Source organism: Hippocampus zosterae, chromosome 13, assembly GCF_025434085.1.
Source record: "Hippocampus zosterae strain Florida chromosome 13, ASM2543408v3, whole genome shotgun sequence".
Classification (NCBI taxonomy): domain Eukaryota; kingdom Metazoa; phylum Chordata; class Actinopteri; order Syngnathiformes; family Syngnathidae; genus Hippocampus; species Hippocampus zosterae.
This window is the reverse complement of record NC_067463.1, coordinates 9,238,507-9,266,506: the sequence shown is the minus strand read 5'-3', so window position 1 is coordinate 9,266,506 and position 28,000 is coordinate 9,238,507. Positions and strand designations below refer to the sequence as shown.

The 28,000-nt window shown below is 41.7% G+C and overlaps 1 protein-coding gene across 1 annotated transcript; it reads left to right on the top strand.

Annotated features, from left to right (window-relative positions):
* Window positions 1-28: 28 nt before the first annotated feature.
* Window positions 29-4,066, top strand: LOC127613591 (uncharacterized). Its single transcript, XM_052084695.1, has 3 exons — window positions 29-1,265; window positions 2,632-2,744; window positions 3,429-4,066. Exons 1-3 carry the CDS (start codon window positions 862-864, stop codon window positions 3,590-3,592), a joined length of 681 nt encoding a protein of 226 aa, XP_051940655.1. The 5' UTR covers window positions 29-861; the 3' UTR covers window positions 3,593-4,066.
* Window positions 4,067-28,000: the final 23,934 nt, after the last annotated feature.

The window sequence follows — 28,000 nt, the reverse complement described above, 5'->3', positions numbered from 1 at the left end:
TGAAGCTTATTTAACGTCATAACAACGCCGACGTTAACGTTATTCCACCCACTTTCCAGTTTTCATTTTATATTAATCGCAAATGTATGCATGTCAATTGCTCGGCTAAAATTATCCGTCTCTTACGGCCAGCTATCGCTATTGGTTTATGAAACGCACTACGTCGAGAAACAAAAATGTTTACAAATCCGATTAATTTTGGACGTTTGTTGGTAAACGTAAGCGTTTATGCTGGTTTTTGAAGTGCCACATGTTATAAGTAGCAAGTCTTGTTAAAATGCATGCATTCAACTTGTTGAAGGAATGTATGTTGTGTTCAATTGTTTTACATGCGACCGATACCTGGATTATCTTTTCAAAACAATTCCAGTTACTAGCATTCACCTTTGATAAATGTTGAAAAAGTTCTAATAATACATTCATGCTAAGTCAATGGGGGTGAGGAATTTAGGTTGGTTTTGTTGTTGTTGTTGTTGAATCCGAAATGGTTCCTGCGCATCCTTAAAACGTCTTAGAAGGCATTAAAAAGTCTTCAATCATTTTTTTCAAACGTCTTCAAAAATGTCAACACATGATTTAATGATTGTGAGTAGTCTGAAATCTTAAAATTCTTCAAATAAAATTTACTGGACAACTGGTAATGACACACAATCCTGATTGTGGAACCAGTTTTAGTTGGTGCTCGTAACAGCAGATGCATGCCATTTATGTACTGTAGTAACTTTGGACAACATGAAACATTAGTAAAATTCTGAAGTCGGTCCAAGCCGTGAGTGGTGAAATGTTTTATTTTTTATTTTATTTTTTTTAATTTGGGTCATTTCAACACCAAGCTAATTTGTGTTTTGTGTAGGTTTCAAGATGTCTTGGTGTTATACAGATTTTCGGGATGGAACAAAAAAAGCTCATGATAACACATGTAGTGCCAAGGGTCCTCCTGTTCCGGTTCCGTGTCTGCTTAAAGATCCGACTGAGTCTGTCTGCTACCCATCTGTCACCACTCAAACCAGCGTTAGCACAAAAACAGTCAAGCTAAATGCTACCAAGCCACCCCACACTGTTAATGGAAACTCAAACAATGTTGAGGACAAGGCTACCAATGCAGTAACTCCAAGGACTAAAAGGAAAAAAAGGACATTTTCAGCTGCAATTGGTATCTTGGTCAATCACACTGCCAGTGAGCCCCACGTGTTGGCCACCTCTGAGGAAGCACTAAAAGAACCTGGCCTGCCTGTGAAAACCAGAGCGAAAAATAAGAGATGCAGGTAGGGCTGATCAATTTATTACTTCCTGATTGAAAACTGCAACATCATATGAAGTGATCGTCAAAGCCAAGGTATTTTGAAATGGCTTCAGCATAACCAGAAGTTTAAATTTGGGGATTCAATCCCTGGGGGAGGGGGGGGAAGCATTTCAGTTATTTCGGAGTATTTTAGATTTGAGGCTGCAGATCTCAGATGTAAAGTGTGCCCATTTCTCTGTATTTTGTTAAGATGTTAACATATGTTCCACTGTGGCGGTTGAATTGAAAATTCTCAGTGGAGAGAATATTTTGCACCAAGTTCACCTAGGAAGGACATTGTCTAACAAGAAATCTAATACTTGTTTATATTTGAAAGTGTGGGCTATTTTATTAGCTATGTTGTTACCCTAACGTAGCCTTGGAGATGGTAACACAACACCAGTCTTTTTTTTTTACTTCATCTATGTACCTCACTCACCATGCATGAACATTCAACCCAGACTTGATCCAAATATTACATTAGTACAGTCATCCTCAAATAGTGGGGTGGGTGACCCAAATTTTTTTCCCCTTACCTTACTTGAATAAAATCGAACGTCCACAACAGTAGGTGGCAATGAAAATATGCATATTTAATTGCAATTACAATATTTAAGAGGGGGAAAAAAATTGTCAAAACTGTTCAGCCCGAATCAAAAACCCAGTAGTGAATTTGCTCCCCACGAACAATGAAAATGCGAGAACAAAACACAACTACCGGTACCTAAAATGCGGTCCTTCCACGTTCTTCTTTTGTGGTGTTTATTGGTGGTTGGCAAAACGTCTTGTGTGTTGAAACTCACCTGATAGCCTCTCCACTGCAAAGGGTTGCAAATTAATGATGGCCTGATGTTATGATTGCTGCTGACCTCTAGTGGTGGAGGTCTGAAGCGCACTAATTTCTCAGATTTCTGCTCCAGTATGTGAGACAAAAATTGGCCAAGCAATAGCTTGTATCTCGAAAAACTAAGACCCCTGACTCACGGCACCACTGTATCTGAAGCATAATATTGAAGATAGGCCTTTCATTTTTTTGGGAAGTCGAGTGGGATAATCAGTTGCTCTAAGTCAGCCACATACTGTGTTTGCTTGGGCTGGCTGTGCCTCTGTGTCCTGTATCATGATGTGATAAAAACGTATTCCTTCCTTTAAAAATATGAGCAGATCAATCCATGCCACAAGCATCCACAAACTAATCCCCCAAAAAAACCTGTTGTATTGTTAAATATCAAAAACGGGTCATGCAATGACAAAAATCACTTCTTCATTTTAGCCAGTTAATGTCCTCCTCACCGTGTATTAGTATTGTCAACAGTAATCATACAGTAGTAATCAGTCGATCTTTACAGAGGCACAAAATCTGCACGTCCCAAGAAGCTAACATTGCAGCTACTGGAGGAGGAAGATTGGGAAAAAGAATGTGAAGACAACTTGGAAAAGACATGTGCAGTCCAACCTTATGGTAAAGAATTTTTTCTCTTAATATTAATGTCGACCGCTCTAATATTTGCAGATCCTCAAATAGCCTCACATTAACAATGTCGGATTCTGTATTTTCGTCTTTTTGTTCTTGGTTGGTGTTGTTAACCCGTTTAAGTTTAGTCGTACGAGTGTACCCGCCACGCTAAATCTAGACAGGTTTGCTAAATGGATATCAGCAATGCTAAGGTGAAATCATCCCCTTTTTTTTCTTAATGCGTAAATGGTAGGACCCTGTTGCAGGGTATGTCTATGTATGATGTTTACCAAAGATGAAGACGTCCAATGCTAAGGCTCTTTGCATATGCGTATATCAGATCATATTTGTATAAATTCCTGATCTGTATATGTACCGCATTTAACTTTTGTCCAAAGAAAGAAAATCCAATTTTTGCAAGTTCAGTTTCAAACCTTCATGTGATGTCATCGCACCACTCACAGGATGCCCACTAACCTGGCACACCAGGTTAACTTTCGTGTGCATGCTTTTGTGGAATGCGGTACAAAACCCATGCAAGCGGGGGAGAACATGCAAACCCCACACAGGGAAAGCTTGAGCCTTGATTCTATTCGCAAACCTTAGAACTGAGAGTTGAATGTATGCTAACCACGCGGTCACCATGCGCAGCCCTCCAACAAATGTATCAAAAATATTTTGTGCTCCTAGGTCCGGAAGATGTATTTACAATTGCTTTTGAGGGTTTAACACTGGAACAACGGGGCGACATGCCGTACGCAGCCAATTACAGTCCAGCTGATCACCATGCACGCCCACTCCTGTTGTCGTGCTGCAGCATCGCTGTTGAGCCTGAACAGTTTGCTGATGCTTAAATCCGCATTTTGTTCCCACTTTGATTCATTAGTCAAATGTATTCATCCTTATTGGGATTTGGGAAGATTAAGGTTCATTTGTAAAATACTACAAACATCAGTTATGCTAGCATCTATGTAATTCATTAAGAAAAATGTGTAGGAGATATTCTGCGGTAGCTTTTATTTCTTGTTTTTACATTCCGGTTTTATATTTATGTTGTGCTCTGTATACGTTATGTTTTTGTTAACCATATGTTGTTGGTTTTATTCAGTTTTGGAAACATCGTAGTTGTACGTGCTTTTAATTTTCACTTCCAATTGTTGTACTTGGTATTTGAATGTTGAGTTTTTATTTGAATTCTGTCTGTGTACAATCAGTTTGACTTGCATAATACCCGCATTTGTGATGCAACAAATTTACACATTAGTGGCTTCTAACGCTCTTGTACAGTTTCATAACTCCAATAAAAATCGAATGTTCTGAAGCTCAAACTTGGCTTTATTTTAACCACAACTTGGTCTCTAATCGCCGAGTTGGAACCGGAGTGTTTTGCTGCAGCCATGACATTGTTTGGCCACTTGGTGGTGCAGTTGTTGCAGCCTCTTGTCATTCCCTTGCTGCAACGGGAGTTGAATGAGTTCATTTCCAATCGACTCCCTTGCTACGTGAGTGTATTTCTCCCTGGAGCTTCATTCAGGAAGCACTTACAGTAGGCCACGCAACCGCTGTCATGCCAATTAAGGGTGTTATTTTATGAAAAAAAACCCCTTCAAGTCCACAATTGTCATGTTTATTGAATGGCGAAATCAATGGCCTCGTTCTGTTTGACTTGTTCTTCGGTGTTGGGCACATCTAAGTGTCGCTATCTCGCATTTAAGTGCACGTTTTCATCAAATTGTACTGAATTTTAAAATTTCTGAAATGATTTGCGGCATTCAAGTTAGAGAAACACCACTCTTTCAAGGACCAAAAAAAATTGTACACGATATAACAAAGACCTGAACAATGACATGTTAATGCCATAACCTTGTGCATGCTGTGGAATACCAGGGGACATCAACAATATACACTTCAATTTCTAGTCGTGTGTGGGTGGGTGGATGGGGGTGGGGGGTGTTGCAGTGCCAGCCGCACAGTTTTTGTTCATGACGTTCGGAGAGGCAAAGCTGCAGGGCTTCAACGCCACTTCCTTAAGATGTGACTCACCAACATTTATTTGATTCATCTGGTTCCTGTGAGAGCTGTCAAGTCGCGTCTTTATTGATCGGGCGGCGGGAGATGGACTTGTCAGCTTTGGCGCAGGACGCACTCTTGTGGTCATTGTGACTTCCTGAAGTCAGTTTTGGCGAACACATGGCCGTCACTATCACCCTAAGTTACTTTTGATGTGTAGTCAGATGTGCCTTCCAGATGGTGATGCTCGGCATGTAAATGAATCATCTTGAATGCCATCAGCATGCTTGACTCATCATTCAAATTCTTACGCCGATGTTTTGTTTGGCGAATGAATACAAATCACAGATTTTGCATATGAATACTGTTATGTATAATATCTTGTTTGACTGGCTGGACTTGGAAGTACCGGTCGGAGCTTTTTAGCACATTCGCTAGGAGGCCATAACGAAATACTGTATATGACTAGTTCTTCCTTACACCGAGATAAGTAGTACCAGAATTTTAAGATGGATTTACATTATAGGTTCCAGACTGGTGGTGGGTAGAAACGCCAATTAATCGCTGCCTTGCAGTAGTCCCCTCCCCAATTCAATATTGATTCAGCAAGCCCTCTGAATTGATTGAAAATAACAAATAAAATAAATGTAACTTACTGAATGAATATGAATTTTAAATCAACATTGACTTTACCATCCTACACAATCAAAATGGAATTGAATCGCAACGTAAAGAATCCAAATGGAATTAAATTGATGTTCTTGTCACAACCCAGCCCATTTACAGACCACCCACGATAGGCCTACCTCAATGTAGAGAGGCGATACAACAAAAGTGTACTTTGTTCTCGTTTTTATCCTGCATGTTCAAGAGACTCATTTGATATTACTCGTGTTTTCATTTACTGTTTACCCTATACTGCCTACATGAGTACAAGCCCAAAATAGACCAAAACAACAACATGGGTTTGATTTTGCATTTGCGAAATTATGACCTGGATGAACCCTTCCACCCCATTGGTTGAAATTATTCAATTTCATGTTACTTATTTGACAAAGGGATGTCCAACTTCTGGGCCTGCTATGTCTATTATATCCTTTATTTATTTTATGCAGGTCTGCATGAATAGGAATTGTTTTAATAATGTTGTGAAACATTAAATATATATATATATATATATATATATATATATATATATATAATATGCAGAAAAGCATTCTTCTTACCATATGTTGATGACATGTTAATGTACCCCTCGGAGAAGGAAATAAAATGTTGGTTGCTTAGCCCATTTTTAAATGAATTATATGAAAATAATTTGTTTACCTTTCTGGAAGAAGGGTGAAATATTACATGATAAGAGTTGCAAGTGTTTATCGTGCTTTTGTTGCTGGGCAAGTGTCCTTTTATCAACTAGACTTGGCATCTCCTTTTACACTAGCTTCTCTTGAGGGTAGGTCTCTCATTTATCAGTCTTGCAAATCCGCTAGCTGCAAGATCACATTTGGCCACCATCAGTTGGCAGCGCCAGCAGAATTAATTCCTCTTTGCTCATGGAAACATCATGCATCAATGTGATGTGTGTGTGTGTTTTGTGTGTTGGACATAAAACACGCACATACACAGGCGGCTCATTCTCTCTTCCTCCACTGGGACTCACAACTAGTCGAGTCTTTCTCATCTTGCCCTTGGTATGTCTGCTCATCATCCGAGACCTGTTCCTGATTCATCCTGTGCAGCATGTTGTCATGTAAACAAAGATGGCCGCAGTTGGCTAACCACAGTCAGGCACAAACAGTAGAAAAATAGGTTTACGTTTATCCATTCGGGAGAATAAAGAATCTGGAATCATCTTGTGTAAAGTGGTAAAGGATGGCAGGTTTAAAATGCACCTCAGACGATTGCTAGTTGCATGCCACTTTTAGCCCATTGTGGATTTAGTTTCACCAATATTTGACCATTAAATTGAATGACTTTGACATAATAAAATTTGTGGTTGGGATTTGATGGATTTTCCATTTCGTGAAGATGTGAGCTCTCCGTTGTGTTGTCTTTAATTCTTGTGAAAGATCCTTTCATTGTGACCTAACCCAGATGGAAGGGAGCCAGGGCCTGAGTGACGGATCTTTCAAGGGTTGCAGTCTGGACCCAGAAATGGTGCAAGCCATCATGACAATACACAAAGTTTCTTCACTCTTAATAAATCAAGCTTGCATGCTCTTGACAGGACCTCATCGCCGCAAAACCCAAGCCTGATTTCCTTTTTATGTTGCTTATATCTCGCACTAGGGTGGGTGTGATCATTTTGGTCCTCTTGGGTGTATTGTTCTGAAATAAAGTCTTGCCACATGTGGTGAACACAAGAAAGGCATCGGGTTTAGCCAAGTTAGTGAGTCAAGACTCCATTTCTGGGGTGAAATCTTCACTATACAGTATTGTGAAAGTGGAGCATATGGTACTGCTGCTGGCTATGAGGCTCTGTGTGTGTGTGTGTCACTGTGTGCAATGTTAATTCAGAACATTTTTACTGTAACATGATTACTGTTCAAATTGTTCACATGTGGCCCTGTAAAACACGGTTTCAGTTGTGTTCAAGGCAGTTCGGTTGACTGGGTTGTTAGAGGGTTCTTTTGTCAATTTGGTCTTTGGTTGGATTACTTTGATCCAACTGTTGGTCCATCGCTTTTGCATCATGCTCATTCCAGTCAGAAGAGGGCAGAAGCTGAACCCATTTCATCACCAGGCAATTTCAATCAAACATAGACGGGAAATTGAGTAGCCATTACCTTTATGAATGCTAATTCTGGGTACTTGCTTAATGGTTTGTGCAGTACACATCCATCCATCCATCCATTTTCTTAATCCGCTTATCCTCACAAGGGTCGCGCGTGTGCTGGAGCCTATGCCAGCTGTCTTCGGGCAGTCGGCGGGGGACACCCTGAACTGGTTGCCAGGGCAGGGGACAAATATAGACGAACATAGAAGTCACACTCACACCTAAGGACAATTTAAAGTGTTCCATTAACCTGCCATGCATGTTTTTGGAATGTGGGAGGACACCAGACTACCCGGGGGAAAACCCACACAGGCAAGGGTAGAACATGCAAACCACACAGGAAGGCCGGAGCCAGAATCGAACCCTGCACCCCTGCACTGCGCGACCAACCTGGGGACCAGTTGCTCACCGAGCCGCCTTGCAGTACACTTTCATTCATTCATTCATTCATTCATTCATTCATCTTCCGTACCGCTTGATCCTCACTAGGGTCGCGGGGGGTGTTGGAGCCCATCCCAGCCGTCTCCGGGCAGTAGGCGGGGGACACCCTGAATCGGTTGCCAGCCAATCGCAGGGCACACAGAAACAAACAACCATTCGCACTCACACTCACACCTAGGGACAATTTGGAGTGTTCAATCAGCCTGCCAAGCATGTTTTTGGAATGTGGGAGGAAACCGGAGTACCCGGAGAAAACCCACGCAGGCCCGGGGAGAACATGCAAACTCCACACAGGGAGGCCGGAGCTGGAATCGAACCCGGTACCTCCGCACTGTGAAGCCGACGTGCTAACCACTGGACTACCGGGCCGCCCTGCAGTACACTTATGCACACTTATTATGCAAGTATCCTAATAGATTTCCACCAAATGCTTTGGAGGAATGTGGTCTAGCTCTGGATTGTTTTATGTGGTTGTGGAATTTTTGTTTTTACAAAAAAACTACAAATCCACAAGGAACAATGGTCATATTTTCTTTGATTTGTTTGGTACTTAGCAACATCCCTACTATGTGCATTGCTGGCGTCCACAAGAGTGAGTTGCATCAGTGTGAGGATAATAAGCCGTTATGAGAGATGCAAAATCCATGTACATTTCTTATGTTTTAAATTTTCGAGCAGTAATGGAGTTGCAAACTGGAGAGCATTGATAAATATAGATTTGAATTCGGGCAAATATAATTCAACAGGTTGGAACATTAACATTTTCAGGGACAGCAGTTACTGCAGCGGACAGCTTATCATGTTATCAGGTTACAGGGTGCATGAAAGGGTTAAAGTTTATACAACCAACTAAATATACATGGCAATTAGAGACAAACAATGTGGTTATGTTGAGTTGGCTTTAGAAATCTGAGGGGATCCTTTGAACAATGCAACAACAAAAAAGTTTTGGAACCCTCCAGTACAACATGTTTGTCTGCATCGTCTCCCAGTTTAATTGAACCCTGCAATACCCCTCCAGGCCCAGATAGGGGCAGTATTTATCAGCCCAGCCACTATTGACTGTAGCCTGTTGAGATGCTGAGCTCGTAGCTCAGCCTTCAGCTCCCCGCCAGCCTGTAACGACCTGCTTGTCTGGCTGCTTTGCCCACCTGTCTGCCTCTGACAAGATGGCCTTTAGCCACGCCTACCCGAACAGCTTCCTCACACACACCCTTACCCACTTTTCTCCCCATTAGTTTTACTGCATTAGCTTCCAAGTGGTTCATTATCTCCGCATATCTTTTTGTCTTTGTGCACACCTGCCAGTTTGGTCTGGCTGGGATGTCAGAATAGGTGCTGGATAACAAGCGCACCGCAGACCACTCACATTCGTGACAAGGGAACAGGAATGGCTGGAGGAGCCCGTGACAGATTAAATAATATAGACAGTAAACTGAGACAAAACACAGGGAACAAATGCAAATGGCAACAATAAAGTGCGGGCAAAGCAAACAGATGATGATGCATTTTGCTCATTTTCAGGCTTGCACATTTCTGCTGTTCTTCTTATTAAATGAACACACACGCAATGTCTGCGGAGTCCAGCGATGATTCTTCTAAAACTTAACATGCGCACAAACAAAGAGACCGTGACGGTCATACTCTTTCTCTCCCACTGTCTCGAGTACACACACACACACACACATTTGCACATGCACTCTGTCGCTGCATCATTGTGATGATTTACTGAATCACTGATAAGACAAACACAGCTTTAGCCCTTCTGACCCCTGTTGCTGATGAATAATTTGTCATTCATGGACATGAGTAAAAATAAATATTTAAGCTCGAATGGGTACTTTTAGGGCAGCATGGTGGCGTAGTGGTTTGCATGTCTGCCTCACAATCCATTCTAGAGGATGTCCAATTTTAACTTGCACTATAAGCTGCATTCAAGACTGTTAGAAAATTGGAAATATCAGAAATATGTTCTATTGCTCTTGGGGGGCGAAGAAAGTGCCATGCACAGTCGTTATTTGACAGCAACAATATTATCATCTAATTTTGATTCTGGGGGCGGCACAAAATTATCTGACAACAGATCAAGTAGGAATTCCCAGTTGTGGTGGCCTAGTCAGAGGTTAGAAATTTCCAACTTCCTGGAATGCACCACAAAAGTTCAACAAGGAAAATAGAAAAACAAGAGGAATTTTTGGCCAAACCTACGTTTGGCTACACTCTCACTGACAACTCCTTCAACACAGAACATCGGCTCGTAGCATTTGCTTGCAAAATGTTTGCTCAGATTGTCATCCGTTGATTGTGTTTGTGTTGGTGTGCTGGTGTGTGTGCCGGAGAGAATTTTTGCTTGAGAGCGCACAATCGAAAGTGAGCAAATTAGTACGACCCGTTCTTCTTTCCCTTGATCAGCAGTGTTGAACCCAGCATCCTCATTCCCCACATTGCTCTGTGCAGCGATAAGGACTTGTAGCGAGCTTGCTTCTACGCCTCCCACACCCATTTCGACCATATGCTCATGCACTCTGTGCACCATACATCACCCAGGAATCTGGCCTTCTAGAGATTACACTAACTTTCCTCTCTGTCTGCCTCTTCCATTATTCTTGTTCACTGTGTCAAATGCACACACAGACCCTCTCATGCTAACATGATACAAACAACGTTTACATTTGCCGCCCCCACAGCCCTGTTCCCAGTGCCTTTTGTAGCAGCGTGGTTGCAGCAACGTCCACGTTCTCGAGTAGCCTTACGGAGGGTGGCTCATCGGACCACATGTCAGAAATTTGACCTGACTGTCACAGCTGATGTCTGGGCCCTTGTGTGTTCATTTTCACCTTCGCAGTTGCTGCTGTGTGACATCAGCTGTTTTCAATCAGAGGATCCTGCCTGTTCTTTCCATTTATTTAGTAATGATTTACAATGGCTTAAGGCATCTTCGATGTGGCTGCCATGCCAGGGTTGAGAGAGTCCATTGCACAAGAGGACCGCATTATTCCTGTGCTTCATTTTACCAAAAACGGTTAAGCAGACTTGTCATGATCTACTTCTATAACTCTATTCTTGAGCAAGCCTCGGTTCATTGAGGTGGTTTGCAGCCTTTTCTATGGCCTTCACCCCAATAAAACGTGTCGGTGTATTATCATACCAACAATAGCAATAGCTCGTGAAGATGAATAAAATGAAAAAAAAATCAATTGCGTTTTCACACCTGCTCATCCTACAGTTGGAAACATATAACGATGCCTCTAATGCGAACTAGTTTAAACGTACAAAAATATTTAAAAAAATTTAGGATGAGAATTAAAAAAAAAAAAAAACATCACTGTTGAAGTGTTTTTTCTTCCCCCTTGAATGACTTTTATAGTTCCTTGGCCATAGTAAGCAATTAGGTGGTCATTTAGAACAGTCATTTGTGTGGGATTTGTTGTTGATTAATCACGCCTTCAAGTGTACTAGTCCACCACTTTGCTGACTGAAGAAGTTGAGCACCGCATTTCTATGTATTCCTTTCCTTTTTTTGTACTAATTTGTTCACCGTAAAAAGACATGAACTCATCTTCAGGAGCATTTATGTTGAATACAAGCTTAGGTTTCCATGCACTCAGATACTTTGGGAACCCTCAGAGGAAATTGATAATACAAAGGGAAAAGGAAAATCATGTTAATATATATTTTTGTAGTAGGTCTGCTCATAATCCACGTCATTAGACATGAGACACTGACATAAAACAGGGCTAAATGTTGCCGTGCTTTCACTTGAACAGTGGTTAGCGGAACGGAGCCTCTATGCTGATGGCTGTGTAACCTGGCACTGAGCGCACAGCGATGGCTGCGTAACAGACAAACGGTGGGGACACTGTATTCAGGACAAGCAAGGTCGTCTGCAGGTTGATTGAGTGCTTGTAGGTACGGGTGACCTCTTTCGGGGAAAGAAAGAGGAAGGATGATAGGAGACGGTCTTCTGTCCTACTTTCGTCTTGTATCCGAAGCTTTGCCTCCATACACACTTATTTATATAAAATGATGACTTATGATAATTATGACAACTCACTTGTTGAATGTGCTTTGGTGTGCCTATCCACGCCACCTTGGACGTCAACACACAATACAACACCAAAGTGGCGGCCACTGAGTTTAAGAGCCGATTTAGAATTGATCTGTGACTTTGTTTTGTCACAGCTACTTGTAAATCTTGACCACCCCCCTTTCTTTTTGTTTTTTTATTTTTTGCTGTTCCTATTATTGTACATTAGCACAGCCATGGTTTCCACACGACATTAATCACTGTGACAGACAAGGTTAGTGAGTCAGCAGGCGTGCACGTCCATGTGAGTCAAAGGGCCTCCTCCGACCAAAATGTCACAGGCAAGCTCCAAACCTCACGACGGCGCGCAAATGTGAAAATCACAGCAGTGCTAATCTAGCGGGCAAAGACGATGCATGTCATATGTATTTTGTACACTCTCTCTCTCTCTCTCCCTCTCTTTATATATAGATACACATGACACTGGTTAAACGCTTAAACTACGACCTAGGAAAATCAATTTTTTCGCATAAAAAAAGAAACACCATTGTCATAATGATCCTTGCTCAGAAAGACTGAAAATATTACAATATGCATGCCAGTCTGGTATCTGCCATTGCCACATGGTTAAGAAGAACTAAATGAATTTGAACTAACTGCTGGTAGTCCTGTGTTTTCTCCCAAACACTTTTTTTGTGATGTAAATGAAAAGCCAAAACTAGCACTTGTTTACAGTAGTTCCCTAAGATTTTCTTTGATGGATGGTGTGTTCACCAAAACAACAGGCAATATTTTTTTGCGGTGTTCAAATTTACTGATTTCTCATTAGCTGAATCACACCAAAGGTTGAGCGCCAGTTTATGTTATGATATGCTAACTATACCGTAATTTGCACCTGAATTCTGGGGGCCATTTGGTAATGCCTACATTAACTATTTACCAGTAATTTTAATATAGCTAAATGACAACATAATTACATAGACTATAAAGTCATACCTCGTTTTTCGACCATAATCCCTTCCAGAAGGCTGTTCGAAAACCGATTTGTTCGAAAACTGAAACCACGCTCTTTAAAAAAAAAAATCTTTATTGAACACGTCTGTTCACAATGGAACGCTACACGACGAAGGGTCACTTCCTCGTGTAAGGAAGGCGAGAGGAGTCAAGTGACGCATTCAAGTACGCTCAGTTCGAAAAACGAAATTCGGTCGTCATCCGAGGCTGATAGAACTTGAAATTTTTGGTCGAAAACCGATTTGGTCGAGAACAGAGATGTTTGAAAACCGAGGTTTGACCGTATTCCTGAATTTGTTGGAAGACGAAGGAGTCACATTAACGCTGCACGCCGACCTGCAGTTATTCCCCGGACTGATAGTATGTTTTTCTATGAGAGGCTGCTTCGTCACTATCGAGTGTTCAGATTTGGTGGTAAAATGTTTGGTTTGTCAAATCGGTCTCTACTTCAAACCCATAGATAGGAGAGCCCATCTCAGACTCTCCCAATTCTGCTTGCTCAAAGGAAAACGTGTCAGCGGAATTGAAGAGGTCTTCAGAGTATCCACAACGTTCCGAGTCGAGGTTAGCAGCGCCACATTTCCACCAGACACAATGTGAATACTTTCTCCTCCTCTCCGAATGGTGGATCAGAATTTCCTCGAAGCCATCCGGAAGTCATTTTCAATTGCCTGACCGAACTACTCCCACGCCCGAATTTCTGCCCCGGTGACAACCAAAGCTGCACTCAGCTGGTAACCATCAGCTGCTTCTGGAGTTCCACAAGCCAAAAAGGCCCGATTGGACTGGGGCGAGACGGCATTTTGTACTGTTAGTACACAATAGTCAGGACCCATCCTCCATCCGAAGGGGGTCGTGATTTTGTTGTTGTCTTCTCGCGGTCATAAAAACCATTTAAAAACATTCTTGAAAACATTTGAACTGTAACTGTAGAGGGAGTGCTGGATCGTGCAACGCTTCAATTACATTGATTTAGCATATCAGTACAAATAGGCCAGACACTTTCTTGTATCATCATTCTTTCAGGAGCCTTGTTTTTTCCAACTACTCTTTGTAACACTTGCCTTTGTGTACCCTTCCTCCACTCTCCCTACCTTCAGGAGTTGCAAGAAGTCATTTTCAACTCCCACACGCATGCTCCTTGTTGGCGTGCGTTTCGAACCTCACTCAGAAATCCAGGTTGTCTGAATCCGTTGAACATCTTTCACTCCTTTTCCCCTCGTGCACTCCCAAAACTCAGCTCCAGGCTGGCTTTTTCTTGCAGCGCTCAGGATGCATGCTTGGGTTTAGAATTTTGCCAGCCGGATGTTTCTAACAGGTGCCCTTATACACCCTGTATCTATGCCTGCTGAGAAACGTGGCTAAGTGAGGAGCGGTGTGTGTGTGTGTGTGTGCTTTCGCAGGGCCTGCTGCATCCTCTGGGGGGTCAACAGGGGCAGTCAGTGTAAACAGATCTTCTTGGGCATCAACAAATCCCCTGGCTAGAGCGTGTGCTCTTCACTATTCCTCCATTTTTCTCTCGAGCACACACAAACACTCCCACTCATTCACACGTATTTCTTATCTGTTGACCAGAAGGTTCACCCTGGCACACAGTCCCCTTTCCCCTGTGTGCCTGTGGGCCTCCCTCTTGCTTCCAGGAAGGGGCTCAAACCAATCTTGAGTTTCCCTTGCCTCAGTTTGAAGCTCCCAGGTGGAGAAAAAAAAAAAGTAAAAGTAGGCTGTGCTATCCGCCTCCCTTGTCCCAATGTGTCCATACGCTTCAGCGGAAAACAAACAGCGGGTCACGGGGACGCAAGAACCTCTGCGTATAAGAGGCTGAACCTAAAAAGACCGAGCCTAGAAGGTAGAGGTGGCATTCATCAGTTTGTGAGCCAAACAAGACGGCGACTGAATCCGTGTTATGGTATTCTACACAGCTGGTGCGAAGGCTGTGCTGTCAGATTGTTTAAGCCGTGCCTATTTAATATTCCGCTTGTGCCGCTCACGTGGAAATCTTTTTCTAAATTGGGCCACACTGACTCCTAAAAAGGAGAGCAGACACCTCAAAGAGAACTTTGTCAATCATGTGATATATTTTTGCGTATGTCGTGCCGCAGGAAGAAAACCTGCATTTTAATATGATTAATCACCTTGTTAAGCACTTCAGGGGTAGAATTGGTGTTCATCGCAGCCATTCACGAGGTTCATCGGTTCACGTTTTTGGTTTGCCACGCGTGTTGTGGCTCGTCTATTGCCTCTGCTCTGATGCTAAAATATCAGATGACAACATCATCCGCAAGTAGAGGCAATACAACCAGGCATAGAAAATGATGCCGTCTTCTTTAACCACTTATTACCAAGACAGTAGTGAGCAGAGCTGAAGGTATGACATGCCAAAATCATGTACATCCGATGAGAAACAATGGTATAAAATGAGGGGAAATACATTTCAGGAAACTTATCATTGTCACCGGTATGTGTGCAGATGCTTCATTATTCAATATTTTCACACTGACTGAGTGATACCAACAAGACAACAAAGGCACTTAATAACAATGTTGGCCCAATGCTATACTGTTACCGCATATGCACCTCTAAATGCGCATTTTAATGCAGTAAAAATAATTCTTCCTGCCTAATAAAGGATCTCTATGAGTAGTAAATCATTTCCAGACCATATAAGTGAAATTGAATAACTTTCCATGGCACACTTGATGATCTTTAATGCTTATCCGCACAATGCACAGCTGCAGCACAGTGGTTGTGAATTACTGGGGTACCTTGCAGTGTGGGGGGGGGCTAAAAAGCTGTAGGCGCACTTAATTAATATAGGAAAGGCTATATGCCGCCACATACTGCATATCCGGCTTTGCTCATTGGTGGAAACTGTGCTCCGACTAGGATTAGCTGCCCTCCATAGTAGAAAGGAAAGCAGATTCCGTAAAAGTCCTTCAAGACTTTTCACACAATAGCTCTCTCCTGTTTTTGTGTTCTGCCACAAACCCCTAGTGTGCGTGTGCGTGTGTTTGTTTGCCGAGTTTCAGGAAGGCTCACTTTGCCAGCAGCGCTGAAACAATAGTGGTTGGTTTTCTCGACTCGGTGCGCTGCGAAAGCCTTCGCCTGCAAAGAAGGGGGAACTCCATACTTGCCACCTAATGCTTGTCCTCCTCCTACTTCTTCTTCTCCTTCTCCTCCTACTCCTCATTCTCTTCTCTCCACCCATTCTGATGACTCAGAGAAATGTGCTTGGCTTCTCTCTCGCTGCCAAAACACAAAGCGCTGTCTGATGAAAACAGAGTGAAATCGACAGTAGATTCCTTTTCAAGAAAGGCTGGCATCAGGCTTTTAAGCGCTCTCAGATGTGCTGTGTTCAAAAGGTCTTTCACCTCAGAGTGAAGCACTTTTGGGTGAAAAGTCTACAGAACTTCCTGTTGAATGAGTAAATAAATTAAAAATACATCCCGACAGTCACCGTCTATCCTGCTCCACCTCTTTAGGCTCACAGGTATAATACCAGAGTAAATTATACAATCAAACTCAATTATTTTTGCTTTGCTGATTTGATGATTAAGAACAATTAAAATTCTGTCCAACAGGAGTATTACATGCTGATTAGAAAATATTTTAAATAAAATGTTCATATTGAAAAAAGCAAGAAAATAATTATGTATAATACCTTAAGAAGCATTCATGTATGCTAGTTGCAGTCTACATCCCGCAGTAATGTTGAATAATTGATAACTGCATTTCTCAGCCAGTTGCTTTCTGATATTTTGAGTTCCATTTTCTGTTCTGTAGTCGACACTGGTATGGTTCTGAATTGACATCACAAAAAAGCCAAAGAAAAACTTGTGTGGAGTTAATCATAGGTTAAAAGCTGATTGAGCTCAGTGGCTCTCGGGATTTGCTGAACTCTTGCGTTTTGTTTGACTTTTGAGGCATATTTTTCCATAATTGCTTGATGTACAAATGTTATGACTTATAAGGCACTGGTGTCAAACGCAAGGCCCGCGGGCCAGATCTGGCCCGCCACATCATTTTATGTGACCTGCGAAAGCAAATTGAACATGTCAACTTCCATGATGCTTGCTAAAATATCAACCCAAATTTTAAATTCTCATATGAAATAAATAAGAGACATATTGTCAGCATTTTCTTGGAACCAAACCCCTCATTACAGTAACTTCAACAATAGCGAATGAACCGTTATCATTGACCTTTTATATTTGATTTCAATCATAACAGCCCTCTAAGGGAAACTGTAACTAAAATGTGGCCTACGACAAAAAATGAATTTGACACCCTGTTTTAAGGCATCTGCTTTTGGAAGTTCCATTGACTTGAACCATTTTCTGAGTAGTGTTATTGTTTGTTATATGGTTGAAAGAAATTCAAATGGCTTTGATTGACCTGAAATGACCGCCTGCCTTGAGATGGAATCTTCCTCTCTCCCACTCACTACTTCCCTAATGATGAGCTCTTAGCAGGCAAAGCGAGGGGCTTGCTCTCTCACCACCTCCCCACCCCCCAAAACATCATTATTTGGTGTTCCTTTCCGAGTGTGTGTGATCTTGTGCTTCTTCTCTCTTAAGCTTTCCATCATCATCCACTTGAATATTCTCTTTCTTTCTTTATTCATCACGAACATCTGCATGCCAGAGATCTCATACAACACACCCTCTGAACACATCATATTTATCTTTGTGAATAAGAAATATGGCCGCTCCTTCACCCTACCTCCAACCCCCCCCCCCCCCAACTAAATACCATTAGAACACACTGCACACAGCTGTAAAGATGTGGCCGTGGCGGAGCAGCAGATTTTCTTGGCACCATTATGCAATGTACTCAATTTACAAGTTGGCTCTGATGTGCCGTATTTGGCAACGTACAATAGTATCTCTAAAGCAAGTATCCCCCAGGGCTCATAGTTTGGCCCTGCACAGTTTCTTCTTCTTCTTCTTCTGCTTATTTCTGCACTCTCAAATATCCTTGGCCTGATCGCATCGCTCATCGCATACTCATGTTAAGAGTCTTAGCGTGCGGCCAACACGCACACATGTGCGTGCGCGCGCACACACACACACACACACACACACGCACACACACACAAACATTAAACACGGCCTTACTATCACAAATGAGACATGCACACACACAGAGCTGATCAAATGTCTTGTGAAACACCGGTGATAAATCTGTTTAAGGAAGTGATGCACAAAAAAAGAAAGGACAAGCTCCCTTCGCCATTGTTGGCACAGTTTTGATGTGTTCACGACAAAGACAATATTATCACTTCTTTTTATCTATTGACATTTCTCAGGGAATGAATGTACCATTGCACACAACAGTGAGCCTGCTACTTGAGGCAATGCAGTTGAAGCATTAAGTTCGATTAAAATCTTGTGTGCAGTGTAATTTAGGGCAATAGTTTTTGAACCCAATATAAAATACAATCTTACATTATTTTTTTTGTCTTTTTACACTTGAACTTGGGCAGATAAAAATGGGGGGGAAATATACATTTCCTCAATTGTAGATGGCTGTGCATCATTCTTTTTAAGTTTATCTTTTTGAATAAAAATAACTATATGATAGAGAAAAGGCATAATTGAGGCAGACTACAGAGCCATATAGCCCCCGATATTGTAAACACAGATCATGGGATCACATGTCAGAATCTACTGTACATAGGAGCATCCAAAATATTGTGCCAGTAATTTATGCAGAGCATGCAGATAATCTCCAGTTATTTATTAATCTGAGAGATTAGACTGGTTTAGCTACCTCGGTAGGGGCTGCTGTTTAGGTTAGCAGCAGAGGGCACGCCACACAATTTAGTTGAAAAAATCTGAATGATAGTGTTGATGAGCTGAAGCTTTAAAAAAAGACTCAATCTGATTGAGTGAGGTCTTAATTGATCTTTTGACGAATTATGCCGTAGCATCCAGGAACTATTTTATGAAATATACGAGTTTCAGGGTTGAAAAATTGAGAACTTTCAATTTGATGTATGGTAATTTACTGGTATAAATGAAAATGAATCGCACATTTGCAAAACTACACTTATCTTCATTACCGTCACAGGTGAGAAGGAGCCGATGCCAACTGACTTAGGTTGAAAGGCAGGGTCCACGCTGTACAGAGCGACTGAACTGCCTTTAGTCGCTCTGCTCCCCAGCTTTGGAACTCTCTCCCAGCTGACCTTCGTAATTCAGACTCTCTAACACATTTCAAATCCAGCCTCAGAACACATCTGTTTCGACAAGCCTATTCACTCAGACCATAAAGCCATTATTTTTTTTATTTAATTATTTTTGTTGTATTTTTTCTTATCTTATTTGATGTTGTTTTTAACATTGTACTCGTGATTTTAATTGCTTTTTGCTAGGTGTCCTTGAGTTTCTAGAAAGGCGCCCACAAATAAAATGTATTATTATTATTATTATTATTATTACTGGATGCCAGCCAATCGCAATGCACATCTTGATGAACAGCAATTTACACTGTACATGGATAAAACCCACTCAGGTACAGGGAGAACGTAAGAGCAATTAGCATCATTTTAAAATTTCATCCTCATTACTGTAAATATTTTAGAAAGGAATATTTGCACAGTCCGCTGTCAGTGTGTGTTTGTTTGTATATACAGTACAGTGGATGCACATGCCCTGCAAATAACTGCTGACTGTGACTCTTGTCCTGTCAGGTGGGACTAGGCTCCAGTTTACCCGCGACTCTAATGAGAACCAGCGCTATAGAAAGTGGATGATCAGCATAGTTGCCAAATGTTGCAAATACAATTGAGCATCGGGTAATTCAGGACTCCATGTTTGTTATGTGCGCCGCCAAACGATGAAAACTTGTTGCAAATGCCAAACACAAAGCAAGCTGGAAAGTGTTCAATGGTGGTCCTGCCGCATCTTGAAATCCCAGTTAGCTGAGAGGCAGACTAATAGTGGTCTCAGAGTGCGTCATGTGCGTGGGAAGACTTGTGTGTGTGTGTGTGTGTGTGTGTATCTGTGTCAGTCTGTCTGCATGTGTGTGCGTGCTTCTTTCAAAAGTCGAGCGACAGCTTGTTTGAAGCTTGCCACCGAGACTACTATCAAACGCCGCAACACTTTGCCTCTTCGCCCCAACTCACACGTCGGCCGACACAAACACACGTACAAAACCATACGAACACATCGCCACCTTTGATTTGATGCACCAAAAACATCGTCGTAGCCTATATGAAACATGAAACACTCCAGTTTTAGCTTCTTTAACCCGCTTGGCACCCAAGACAAGCACTGTGTAGGTGGGTTGGAGAGTCATCATCGAGGTCATGGTTCACAGCCTGCCCTGGATTATATGATGACACGACTGCGGTTCTAATAGGAAGTACGAAATGCGCCAAAGCTAAAAATGCATTAGGGGATTTCCTATGTGACTCAAACTGCAATCTGTCCTCCCCCAGGCACAGTAGGGGGGACGATACCATACTCCTTTTCCACCACAGGTTACCTACTTGACTCAAAACAGCCCTTGCTATTTTCCAAGTAGGAGTAGAAGTACTTGTTTTATACCATAGTAATTGGACATAAACCTCTGAGTGTCATTGATATACAACTGCAGCAGCAATAGATAAACCAGTAGGAAAGACATTTCCTATTTCCTGGGCAAGCCTGCACCTGAGTGCTCTCATCCACGTGCCCTACCTGTGGTGGACACCAACATTTTTTATTCTTTGGCTGTGCATTGGACCAAAATAGTAGAGCCAAGAGATGTGGAGACTACTCACTAGAGTGAAAACAACAGTCATAAACCTGAATAGGTTGATGTGAGATGCTCCTTTTGAGCTGTGTGTCTGCGGCAGATGCTAAGCTAACTCCATTACATTTGAAGGGACTCTTTCCTTTGCTAACATGACTGCTACATACTGTTTGTCCATGCATTATTTTGATGTGAAAATCGCCCCAGCCAACATGGCCGCCCCAGAAATGGCTTTCCATCCAAATATTTCAACATTTTAAAGCGAATTTGGTTAAAATGCACAAAACAAACATGTTATTACATGCCAGTATTGAATGGAGAGGAGACTGTGCCATGAGATGACGTCTTATAAGAGCGTCTGTCTGCCACAAGACACACGGCTGACCGTCAACAAAAGTGGTCATGGACAGACACATGAAAAGGAGACGGCAAAGAATGTTTATGTGAAGAATACTGTCGCTGATAACGAGACCAGCGTGTCATTCTCCGTCTGTAAGGGAACACACGCATGCTCCCTTGTTCATGTTTGCTTCTTTTATTATTTCTAGAAATATTTCCATTTCTTTGTCCCCCGCCCAAACATACCTTACTTCATCGTCCGCCTCTACTTTTATTTCATTTTATTTTATGTCCACTGCTCTTTTTTGTCACTTCAATATACACGTGTGATGTAATATCTGGTCAAAACGTGCTCCGTAGTCTGCGGTCCTGTCATTGTTTATGTTCTAATTGTTTGATGTAGTGATAATGATATGTGCAATTGCTCAAAAATGATTCTGAATGCTTTTCCAACTTCTCCTTCCAAGATCCAAGGAGTGTTGTCAAACAAATAGATTTTCATGCCCGCATAGAGAAACTAGCAGCTGCAGTCAATCATGACCAGTAATGATAAGTTACTCGGGCTTGGCCTGGTCAAGTGATTTCATTCTAGCACCTCCAGTACCACATATGTAAAGATTTAGAAAAATGTGTGTATTCGTAATGTCAACAGGTAAAACGGGTAGACGGTTTGCCTCCTGAGGTGTATCTCCAGCATCTCAGAGGCCTCGTCTTTGCCATTTCAAAGCAAATGTGCTGAATAATGGACTTGCCTGAAGGAAACAGCTATACAGAAACAGGCTACTTTTCCAAGCAAATTGGCTCCATATTCGTTCGAGGAGTAGAATAATTATTTCCATAGCATTCGTTTCTAACCGCCAAATTTAAATCAAGTGCATTTGTTTCTGTGGAAACTCCTGCTAATTTCTTTTGAGAGCAGACTGTGAGTCCTCAAGTTTATAATCATTACCTGGAAATGCAGTATAGTGTCTACAATTGGCTTAATACCTCTGTGCTGTTTTGTTCATGAACCGGAAGAATCAAGTGTGCGCTACACAGGGAAACAGACATGTAATGTACACTGTGCAGTAATAGTAGTAATATTCCATTAGTTTTTTTTTTTTTGTCTATTGCCTAGAATTGATTGTTTGCCTTTAATTGATTGAGCCTAAATGTAGTGCAATACTTGGCTGCCCCCAGTAGAGGTAGGGTTGATTCAGCAGTACTGTTAGCCAGATGACAAAGGCAAACAGAATTTCTGAACAACAATCCACATCAAAATATTTAAAGGGAGCATGTTCTGGAAAAGTGACTTCATTTACAAAGCAACATTTGGGTCTCTAGAGTAGATGCCCACACCTTTGGTGTGAAACTAACACAACAAAGTATTTTTGTGACTGTCATGAATATGTCCTGAAACAAGCCCTTCGGATTTACGGTCCGACTGTGACATTGTTGGGTTCATCTTAATAATGCTGACCCATGAAGTGGTAGATATCTTAGCACAGGGGTCACCAACTTGGACTACAAAACTAGCCATTTTTTTATTTAAAAAATAGCTCACCAGTGATTAGACACTGTGACTCTCCTGCAATACTGTAGACGTGGTCATTTCAAACTGTGAACACAAATATTTATAATAAAGTGTGGTCAATTGATATTTGATATCTTCTCAGAAATGAATTTCATTAATTGTAACATGAAAGTAGTTGGAGCAAATGTATTTCAAAAGTGCAGACTGTCACTAATCAGTAGCCAAGAAGGAGCTCTTGTTTCAAAAAGATTGGTGACCCCTGCCTTAGCAACATTTAAAATCCTTGCAATTGATATCCGGCACCACTATCATGTGAAAGCCATATGCTCAGCAGAACTGCAGGGTCGTCGGATGCACATGTTAGCATCAATTCTATTATGTAATAATTGGCACACACATATCCATATCCATATCCATCCAAAAAGAAGCACCATGGATTGAATTCATATTCCAGCATACAGCACGAAGCAGAAAGTGACAGGGAGTTCTGAAATAATGACTCAGGACTGTCCTTTTTGGATCCATGTATCTCCAACTTGTTCACTCTTGAACAAGTTTTTTTTGGGGGGGGCAGTGGCTCATTTGCATGAGCTCCCACAAGCTGTTTGCCAAACAAGAGTGATGTTTCTATCTATTGCACGCACTTCTTTCCCACGTGACGACTTTCATTGTGCATTGCTACTCGAATGCTGAGTTTTAACTCCTCGTGCATAGTTTGTCATAATGATGCACTTACTACACTATAAGAGAGGAAACAAATCCACAAGCCATGAAATGACTTTGGGAATAGATCCTCTGTATGATTTCCTTTTCGGGCACTGAAGCTGAATGACTGATGTTGCTCCTGAAAACAAGTCAGTCAAATGCATAAAATCCTCTTGTGTGGATGCTGGGAAAAAAGCCAGGGAAGGATTGTAACCATGTGTCATGCTGTAACCATGTGTCATGCTGGTTAAAAAAAAGCAAATGACTCCTTGTATGAGGAAGGATGTCTTATTACGGTTGAGTAGATTGGGTTTCTACATGCTTATTTATATATATATATATATATATATATTCTACTTTTTTATCACACGCCTTGGCCACAGTAATGTGTGAAAACTTGATGAGGTTTGCTCCTGGTGTTTTTTTCCGTCAACGCCACCGCACTGGTGACTTCCATGCGCTTTGGTTAAGATCTCACCGCAGCAGAAGGCGGAAATCCTGGCGACAATTTGCTGTGAAGTATAGACAATCAGGAGGTTTTGTCAGTAAATGAATGTTTTGAATGGGGCTTTTTGTTTCAACCTGACTCACCATTCTCGCCGTGGTTGGGTAGCCTTGAGGCGGGATGGAGGAAGGGTGAAGAGTTGATGATGTGGTTAAGACTTTAGGAGGCTGCAAGTGACGCTGCAAGGTGATTCTCAGATCAATCAATGATTACCCCACGAGCTAACTGTTGTACATATGACATAAAAGCACCATTCGGGCTGGAGTTTTTGATCTCAATTCATAACAACAAACGCCGTACATAATCTAAATAGCTGCAAAAATTAGAAACAATCCCATAGGCCATATTTTCGTTCACAGCTCAAGTCTAGCGCAGAGTGTCTGCTAACTTTGTGAATGGAATTTTCTTTCTTTTGGTATTTTGCTAGACTTTGCACCGGTCGAATTGGGAGTAACTGAGTGTTTGCGCCCTTTTGCGCTGTTGTGGGATGAAATGTAACTTTTTCTTGGCCAATCGTGGTGCCGTTCCTCATTTCTATTTAAATCGAGGTGTCGGTGCGCATGCCGGATTGACATTGCAGAAACCGAGTCACTGTGGTTCGTGCATGCCATTGGCAAATAAAGTACACGATCTCTCCTTACGGATGATGTAGTCGGCCCCGGATATAACCATGAACCTACCCACACTCGAATCCCCGCAAAACAATTGTGGCATGTGGTCAGGGTGGTGCTATTACGATGATAATGATTTTCATTCACTCAATTATTTCAGTTCTACAATGATTGAGAGAGATTGTTCCACGTTGTTGTCATATTAATGAATGAAGTAGATAACACACAATTTCAGCGCGCCGAATCTGTCACCGTGATCAAATTCACCAAAATTGCGTTAAACAACCCGCGCCACACAATGGACCTCCTTTTCGGTCGTCTAAAATGTAGTCTACTTTTTGTCACCAAATTGCAAGCTCTGCCAACGGGCATGGCAGCCGCGTCAACTGGAACACCCGGCGAGGCATAGCGCGGGAAACCAATTGACAAACACGTTAAACTAGACTTGCTCCTGAAGTTGAGCTTATTTTTACGCTGCAGGCACAGGTGCCCGTCTACCAAACAGGGACACCAAGACTCAAAATACTTATAAATGTATGCCGTATAAATTGATATTTATATGGCACTCACACACAGGCACATGTAAAAGGTTAAGTAAAGAAATTTTGTAACGAGTGTAAAGATTAGTGTGAAAATCAAAGTTATTAAACGTGAAGATTTATTTTTGGGGGTGGGGGGCAGCAGAAACATAAAGTGGATGAACATTATTTGCTTTAGCTGGCCACATAAAATGATGTGGTTAGGCCGTGTCTTACAAAGTTCGTCTCGCATCATGTCTCAACCTGTAACAACCTTACAAATAGCGGAAAGTAAAAACACAAAACTAATACCAATGTCTGAAAATGCAGTGAAGGGAAAGCCACCTTTTGTATGCAGAGGCAGATACGCTCGACTTTTGTTCCCTCGCACTCGCTGTCACCTGGGTGTGAACGAAGCCTCCTCTCTCAAGCGACTCTCTGCAAAGTGCCCCCTCCACTCCTCCACTTGCCATGGATGTTTCAAAACCATCTGACCTGGAATTGCTAGCGGCTGCCTATTTTGGGACAAGGATGGCAAAACCGTCTGCTACATGTAATGACCATTGGGAGTGGGTGCTGCGGTGTGGGGATGCCCCCCCCCTCACAATTTATATATATATATATATATCTATATATATATATATATATATATAATCGGAATCAAAACTGTTCCGCAGTCAAACGAAAATTAAATGAAAATGTCCTCTGCCCTACAGAAAATGCCCTACAAATTTGGCAGCAGTCACCTATGAAGAGGAAAAATTCATCTGTTTGTGGCCTTTAGCATAAATAAATGAATAAAAATAAATTTATAACATCAATAAAAAATTACCTATATCTTATGATCCTTTAACATATAGTAGATCATATTTATTATTTTTTTTTGTAATATAGAATAATTGATTGGAAAATACATGAGAAAACCTTAAAAAGGTAATCACATAAATTGCATTTTCAACATTGTGGGAAAAAAACACAATCAGCCGATTGCTCTACTGGCATTCAGTCCAGGGTGTCCCAAGCCACCCTAGTAGAAACGACCGTTAGTGAAAATGGGTCAAATGTATTTTGCAAATTGTGGGTCCCAAGGTGAGACCAAGTGAAAACCTCTTCCTGAACCGAAATTTCAGCATATACTCATACCTCAAATTTGTTACAATCCTGAACTGTGCAACAGGTTTCCAGCGTACTGTAACTCTTAAACGTGAATCTGGAGCTGCTAGCAGGCACCACATGCCTTTTTGAGGACAAGCTCTCTTTGGTGAATTATTTGTTTTGGCCCTGCGGGGAAGCCTGACGAACAGGTTGAGCAATGCCGCATGCCACACAGGGCGAGCGAGTCGACTGTTTGCATCTGAAACATCACGCGCTCCCGTGTTCACTCGCGTTACATGACTCATATCGAGCCGAATAAGTGGAAGCTCGTGGGGTCGGTCAAGTGGCATCGTGTGAACATGAACTTTCAACAGGGCTCAGCTTTTATCGCCCTGCATCATACATGTAATGTCATTTCCCCATTGCGGGACAAATAAAGGATATCTTAATCTTATGTTCATTTTAGTGTGCTAGGCAGGCAGGTTGCAAGCCTTGCGGCGTGCATTGTAGTCCATTTAACAAACACGGACGGGGCAGGTTAGTGTGTGTGTGTGTTCGAGTGGGCCATTTCCTCCTACAATTGCTCTTAACATGTCCCTAATACTCTAAGTGTGCAGCGGCCAGGATTGTTCACACTGAAAGCTGTTTTATTGAAACCATGTGGGGTACTGTAACTTATTGTTCACTAGTGTTCGTGGCATATGGAAGTTGGTAAGTAAGCTGGTCTGAATATTTTTTTTTTCTCAATTATTTGTGTCGGGTCTCTGACACAAATGCAGTGTAGATTGGGTGTGTTTGCATGCTTGCAAATGTTGAGCAGATCTTGCTGGAGCTGATCCTGGGTGTGGGTCCCTGGTGCACATCATAGGAAAAGGTGCGTAGGCCTTGGGATGCAGCTCCAAGGCTGGGCTTGATGGATGAAGATGTGAAACATGATGCAGCAAACTCATGTTGGGTGGATCGATTTAAATAACAATGATAGCAATACCCACATTGATATAGTGACACTCTTATATGCACTGTTGCAGTTTTATTCAAGAGGTAAGCGGTAGGTCTGTGTCTCTTGAGTAGACACACTTTGATCTACTTACCCCTCTTTTTTTTTTTTTTTTTTTAACGTTGTGCCGGCCGTCACATGACTCTGCGGCGTCAGGTTAGCAACCAAGTAAGCTCCAGCGTGACCCAGTCAACAACATGTACACACAAGCAACAGAGAACGATGGACCTGAAAAATGGCAGTGGGGAAGAGGAACGGCGTGTGACTTTATTTTTAGTCTGAAAAGGGTACAGCGGCGGTCGCCAACGTTACAAATGCATTCGAACCTGGAAGAAAGCACGTGTAGAGAACAACGAGCAGCTAGTCAACTCAAAAAGTTTAAATTCGCCTTAACTAACAAAATACAACTCAGTTTACGTTGTTGCGGTAACTTTTAAAGGGAATTATGGATTATTTCTATATCATATATTATTATTATATTAATAATCCATTATTTTCTATTCACTTTGAAATTTTGCCCAAACCCTTTCGTGGCTTTTATCAAGTTCATCACCCAAAGAAAAAAAAGGCACAAAAACAGGTAAAGGTCATGAAAATCCATTTGCGCTATTTCATTATAACCTGCTATTTACTTGGTACATTGGTTGGATTCAAAATGTTTACACCATGAGCTGCAAGCCCTTTGTCGTCCACTTTTCTTTTGTTGCCAGGTAAAATATCCCTTTCTACCTGCGTAAAATGCCTGAGCTCAGTTTCGGGCCCAGAGAAATCAGCAATGTGATACCTCACAAACAGTCATCATTTAACAGCTAACATACATGAGTACAAAAAAAATAGAAAAACATACCATTTATTATGTGCGAGAAGTTTTCAAACCAGATACTGTATTTTCTCACTTTGACTGACTTGCTTAAAAAAAAAAAAGTAAAGTTTGTTACACGTTATTTAAGAGCTTTGTTCCCGCATAGTTTTGC

What these genes read in the sequence shown, in the direction of transcription:
- LOC127613591 (XM_052084695.1), top strand. Translation starts at nt 862, where the DNA reads ATGTCTTGGTGTTATACAGATTTTCGGGATGGAACAAAAAAAGCTCAT. An exon ending in GCGAAAAATAAGAGATGCAG is followed by an intron (nt 1,266 to 2,631) that starts GTAGGGCTGATC and finishes CGATCTTTACAG; the next exon opens with AGGCACAAAATCTGCACGTC. An exon ending in ATGTGCAGTCCAACCTTATG is followed by an intron (nt 2,745 to 3,428) that starts GTAAAGAATTTT and finishes TTGTGCTCCTAG; the next exon opens with GTCCGGAAGATGTATTTACA.